The sequence below is a fragment of the Panicum virgatum genome, chromosome 5N, assembly GCF_016808335.1.
Source record: "Panicum virgatum strain AP13 chromosome 5N, P.virgatum_v5, whole genome shotgun sequence".
Classification (NCBI taxonomy): domain Eukaryota; kingdom Viridiplantae; phylum Streptophyta; class Magnoliopsida; order Poales; family Poaceae; genus Panicum; species Panicum virgatum.
The window spans coordinates 3,302,867-3,309,095 of record NC_053149.1 but is presented as its reverse complement, the minus strand read 5'-3'; the positions used below and the strand labels follow the sequence as shown (position 1 = coordinate 3,309,095).

The following is a 6,229-nucleotide window of genomic DNA, read 5'->3' as shown; positions in this document are numbered from 1 at the left end:
GACCGACTATCCTCGGTCACGGAGCAGGTGAAACAGAGCCGTCGCGGATCGTCCGCCGTACCAAGCGGACTGTCCGCGAGGCAGGGCGTTACATGTGTGATCTGCTCCTGCTCTGATCTCTGACCATACCGCAACTGGATCAGTAAACACATGCATACAGATGGTTTGTTCTTTTAGGAGGTGAAATGTTATTTTTAGTTGTTTTTGGTTTAAGCAAAGATCTGTAGGATAAAGCCTCCAAGCCAACAATATGATCCCCTCAAGGCCTCAACCCCCCGTGTAATCACGAGCCCGGTGCCGATGATCGCTCGGTTAGTATCATCTGAAGTTGAGGCACTTGTGGTGCCCAAACTAACATCGTGTACTCTGATCCAACAACACGAATCGACCAAAACAAAATCAACTCAGCTTAAATTACAATTTTCTTTTTAGTAAAGAGTCTCTTGTCATCAAATTATAAATGAATAAACATGGCAGTCAATCAATCAAGAACAGCAAGCAATATTTGCATTGGGTTCGTATCGTCGTCGTAGCGCCGCCTCCTCCTCCTCCTCCACTGCCGCCGGAGCTGCGATGTTTGTGCGCGAGCAAGGCAGGCAGGCCGGCGGATCCCCATGGACGGCCGCATCTCAGTTGGTGTTGCGGGCGCAGCGCGTGATGACGGAGCATCCGCGGCGGTAGGGGTTGGCGGCCTTCTGCGAGCCGCAGTTGCTGTAGTAGGAGCGCCCACGCTGGTTGCACGGCACCTGGTCCGCCCGCAGCGCCGCGTAGCTGATGTACCGGTTCTGGGGCTGCCGCTGCGCCAGCGTCCGCCGGAGCGCCTCGCCCGCGCCGCCGCCGCTCAGCCCGAGCTCCTCCGCCTCGTCCACGCCGCACTCGCCCACGGCGCCCGAGCACTGCTTCGTCTTCGCCCCCGCTGCCAGGGCGTCCAGGCCGCCCATGTCGGGCACGCCCGCGGAGGCCGGGACGGCTAGGCACGCCGCCGCCGCCACGACCGCCACCAGCAGCGCGACCAGCACCAGGCGAGCCGCCATTGATTTTGTTCTTCCTCCTCCGAGCCGGGTCTCGATCTGCAGCTTAATTAATTAGCGCGCTAGGGTAAGGATGTGTTCCTCCCTGCCTTCTCTCGCTCTGTGAAGGGGAGGAGGAGGAGGAGGAGGAGGAGGGGGAGATGAAGAGGAGCACGGCGGAGGCCATTTGGAGGGGAAGGCGTTGGACGGGAGACAAACCAGGGTTGCCACACGCTGCCATGGACGGTGCGCCCGCGCGTCGCGGCCTCGCCCCGCCTCCGCTACTCCACGCTGGCATAGCCATAGGATGCATGCAGCCATGAAGGCTTTTGCATGCGCTGGTTATTTGGTATGCCCAAGCTGGCCTGATTTGGGCGCCGCTGCCGGCTAGTTCTCCAATCCTACGCTTCAACATGTGGTGTTGGGACTTGGGAGACGAGTGCATACGCCTGGAAGGAATTTTAAAATATGAATTTTAGATAGTAACAAGTTTTTATAACCAACAAAATTTTTTAAAAGTTCAGTTTGTAACATTCAGCATTGTTTTTCGCCCTTGCACTTAGCCCATGCACGCCTTCATCTCCTTCCTGAGGGCTCTTGACCACAGTAGGATCCATTGGTATCGCTTCTATCATCCTATATATGCTCTCTAGGCTAGGCAAAAGAATTGTAATCAAATGCCACTGTGCTAGTACAACAAAACTAGTTTAAGTAGCCATCATAAGGGATGGGTATAATTAACTATTTGCTATCCTTGCGAGGCGAGTTGTATGTGATTTGCCATGAGAGAGATAAATGTCAGAGGGATTGATTGCACCCCTCAAGTAGTGGCAAAAAAATTAAATATAATTAGCTATTTACCATTTGCCATCCTTGCGAGGTGGCATGTGAAGCCAGCCCTTATCGTACAATTCAAGTGGAAGCCGGGAAAAAAATTCATTCTTCTAATAACTCCTACAACTAGAAAAATATATTGTTAGCTATAGTTAGTATACCACTATACCTTGTTAACTCCACAGCCACATCATATTGATTATAATTTAGTACACCAATTAAGGAAGACTCATTAATATGTATTTTCCCAAAAAAAAAGGATTAGATGATTTCCTCGCAAGACCCCAACGATACTTTTCTCTCACAACACAGCTACAAGCCACAACCAGTCAAACAGAGGGGGGGGGAGCAACTTGGATTTTGATAAATACTCCCTCCATACCCGAAAAGAATATCGTTTTGGATAAGATTTGGGTCAAACATTGGGAACATAAATTATAAGGGCCTTGCTACGGTACACCTTTTACCTCCAAGGAGGTAATATGTGAATCAAATCTGAACCATTGATTATAAAGAAAAAATTAATTCGAAAATAAACAAAAAGAAGATATTAACTACTTCTCCCCAAACCCCAGTCAATACAATGCATGGATGCATGCACGCCGTCACATATCACAGCAGGTCTGCGGCATTATCTCCCAAGACCGGTCATATTTTGTTTTGATTTTTCCACAACTTTTTTCTCAATCCTACTATGCATACAGAACGTGTTCATATAGAGCTTGGTTGTGTACATTTAGTACGCATGACCTCGTGTTCATCGGTTGAGAAAAATATACGATCGAGCCATTGAACAAGTACCAACAAGGACACGTGTGGCACTGGGATGCTTGCCTGTTTTTGGTTGGGTATGACCATGTCACGTTAGGGAAAAAAATGATACAACTCACTCATGCATTAGGAGAAAACATATCACACACTGTTGTAAGATCCTATATTAAATCATGCGCCGCATGTCACTTTTTCTTAACAGATCCATGACATGAGCAACGATGAGAGAAAAAATAAATTATTAAACATTACATATTTGATCATGTCATCATGAGAATGACCGGCCGATCTGCCACGCTAGTAACTATGACAATGTAGACGTTATGAGAGGAGAAAAGTAACGTTAAATATCTGATCATGAGAATGACGGGCCACGTGAGGAGGAAAAATAAAGAAATATTAGATCTCCTATCTGATCATGCATGGAAGTTAGATCTAGTAAGATACTTCCCTATAAATATATAAAACAAACATTAAAATCATTACTTCTTAGGAGGTAATATGACATTAAATCTACGGTCCACAATCACTTCGGAGTACCATAGCAAAACTCAAATTATAAATAACTTTTAAATTGTTGAGTTTCAAAATACAAAAATCATATGAATAGATTTGTCTTGAAAATATTTTCATTAAAGTATAAATATATCACTTTGCGATAAATATTTGTATAAAAATAAGTAGTCAAAGTTAAACTTTGGAGACCGTGCCACTATCCAAAACGACATTCTTTTCAAGTATGGAGGGAGTATTAATTAAGTGAGAAAATATCACTAGATTTGTTACTACAAAAAATACTTCAAATATCTCACAAATACGATAATGAGATCTTGTGCACGATCGAATCATCGCAAAAACGAAACTAGAACGACAGCATACATAGTATCTCTTTGTCTTAACATTCATTCTAAAGATTTATATATCCCACTTCCAACGACTGAAAAATCTCGATAATCGAACGAACAAAAAAAAAAAGATGTTTTGACGCGAAAGCTAGGAATTCTAAATCACCAACTGAAGGAAAGACGACAATCAGGTTTCATCGTTACCAACGAACATGGATTGCAGGTCCGGGGCACGAGACCGATCGACCATATCAGACTAGAATCGCTGCTCCACCGACGATAAGGCACGCAAGGACGCCACCCTTCAAGGCGCCCGCGGACGACGGTGACGGTGGCGACGACGTCACGTTCGTGGCAGCAGGCGCTGTCGCCGGCGCCGGCGACGACGAAGCATTCTTCCCCGCCGGCGGCGGTGGGGGCAAAGCATGCGGAGCAGGTGCGGCAGCAGGAGGCGGGGATGTCGGCGGCGACGACGACGACTTGGGCGGTGGCGATGACGACTTCGGTGGCGAGGGCGGCGGGGTCAACGCACGCGGGGCAGGTGTTCCAACGGGAGGCGACGATGACGACTTGGGCGGCGGCGGCGGCGAGAGCGCAGGCGACGGCGTGTTGCCGCCGCCGTTGTTGCGGACGGCGAGGACGACGACGATGAGGCGCTCGCCGGCCCTGCAGCGGCCCTCGTCGGCGCTGATGAAGAAGTAGGGCCCGGAGGCGTTGAACACGAAGCGGGAGTCGCCGCCGCCGAGCCGGAGGACGGGCTCCGTGGTGTTGCAGGCGTCGTAGTGGCTCGGGGTCACCACCAGCACGGCGTCCGCGTCCTTGTTGTACCTGAACACTGCACGGCGCACGCGCATGGCAATGCAAGGTCGTCACTCGCTCGCGCGCACGTCCATCCATGGCGAACAACGGAAAGCCGGCCACAATTGTGTCTACTCAGTACTCACCGAGGGTGTCGTTGACCTGGAAGCGGTTGCGCTCGGCCCAGGTGTTGAAGGGCTCGGCGGGGTTGGGCGCCCACCCGGCGCGGCCGCCGACGTGGAAGTCGCGCCCGTCGGCGCCGGTGGTGGCCGCCGCCAGGAGCACGGCGAGCAGGGCCACGGCCACTCCGACGACCATCCGTGCCGCCATCGCCCCGCCTGCTCGATCGTGCCAAGTCCCTCCTCGATCGATGGCTGGCTGCCGATCGAAACTCCGATCGATTCCTCTATAGCACTAACGACCACTCACTACTGTATCACTAACCTATCGCCTACCGTGCTGCTAGAGCTGATGCTGGCCGGCCGGCGTCTGAATCTGAGACTTGGTCTGGCCTCTGTGCCTCGGTGACCATGGATCCTGCATGTATTTATACACGAGGCTGGTGTGATGTTACCGTTGGGCTCATGGCGTTAGTGAGGCAGGGAGCAATTAGCTGTGGGCAGCGTTACTGATGCTGAGCTTTACCCAGCGCCGAGGAGTTGCGCCATTCCTTTACCTCGGCGAAGCATTAGCAAGGCAACCGGCTGGCATGTTGTAACGGCGCAGTGGCGTTACTGCCTACAGCACACAGGACACACACGACGGTCACCAGTTTGACTGACCATCGGCTATGTGGGCCGGGTTCAGGATGGGCCTGGATGGGTTGGGCTAATGAAGCTTAAGTAGGCCGTCATGACCTTCCAAGCCAAGTGCGAAAATGGGCGCCGTTTTATATTGGGCCGATCCAACAGCTGCTAGGAGGCAACAACAATCCAATCAACAAGCCATTTTTTTTGTAATGGGCTTGCCCGGCGATAAACCCTTCGTTTTCACAGTGGCCATCATTTTCTGTTCAGTTTTTTTCCCCCATTTCCTTCTGGTTGCACTGTTCTGCCGCGTGAAACAGTGCAGGTGTGTGACCAGTACTTGCAGCGTACAAAGGCAATCAAAACCGTTTCTTCTCTGAAAGATTTGGCACCCATGCCGTCATGCGGCCATGTCGTCGCCCTGCGCTCCCGTGCTCATATCTTATTGTCATCTGATGATTCTGATGTGCTCGCCTCAGGATCTGGAAAAGAAAAAAAAAGGAAGGGGAGAGGGGATTGATAGTAGCAGACTAGCAGTACGGCGCCCGGGCAGCAGAGGAAATTCCCTGCTGTTGCCGCGGGAGCGCCATTAACATTGTGGTCACTTTGTATTTTGGATTTTTAGATTTTTAAAAGGGAATTTTTAATATTTGAAGTATTAAATGTAAATTAATTACAGATCTCGTCTGTAAACTACGAGACGAATCTAATGAGTCTAATTAATCTATCATTAGAGCATATTTACTGTAGCATTAATGTAGCAATTTAGTGTCCAATTATGTCCTAATTAATTAGGCTCATTAGATTCGTTTCGTGATTTACAGTCTATTTATGTAATACGATTTATTTTTCAACTACATTTAATATACTATACAAACAATTTATAAAAATTTTGTATTTTGGCTTTATGGATCTAAACACACGTGGCAGTACACCATGCTGCCACGACGCTCGGACAGTCCTCGCGCATCAAGACTTTTCACTGTTGGCGCTCAAAAGGGCCAACTCAATGCGCATTCATTCATGGCCTTGCCCCTGGATCTAATCTACCACCACTACCACTAGGATAGCAACCTGCAAGCCGCGCAGCCAAGCCAAGGATCGGGTGTGTTTGGTAGGACTCCGGCTCTTCCAAAAACAACTCCGGTTCCGGCTCCTCAGAAGGAGCGGCTTTTCTGGTGGAGTTGGAGCCGTTTTAGAAAATATTTGGCAAAACAGCTTCACT

The 6,229-nt window shown here is 49.5% G+C and overlaps 2 protein-coding genes across 2 annotated transcripts; both read right to left on the bottom strand.

Moving 5' to 3' along the window:
• Positions 1-394: 394 nt before the first annotated feature.
• Positions 395-1,148, bottom strand: LOC120676222 (protein RALF-like 22). The gene has a single exon (XM_039957453.1). It carries the CDS (start codon positions 1,032-1,034, stop codon positions 630-632), a length of 405 nt encoding a protein of 134 aa, XP_039813387.1. The 5' UTR covers positions 1,035-1,148; the 3' UTR covers positions 395-629.
• Positions 1,149-3,574: 2,426 nt separating this feature from the next.
• On the bottom strand, positions 3,575-4,588 carry LOC120672947 (early nodulin-like protein 1). The gene is made up of 3 exons (XM_039953586.1): positions 4,405-4,588; positions 4,069-4,295; positions 3,575-3,933 (listed from the first exon to the last, which is right to left on the bottom strand). Exons 1-3 carry the CDS (start codon positions 4,586-4,588, stop codon positions 3,712-3,714), a joined length of 633 nt encoding a protein of 210 aa, XP_039809520.1. The 3' UTR covers positions 3,575-3,711.
• Positions 4,589-6,229: the final 1,641 nt, after the last annotated feature.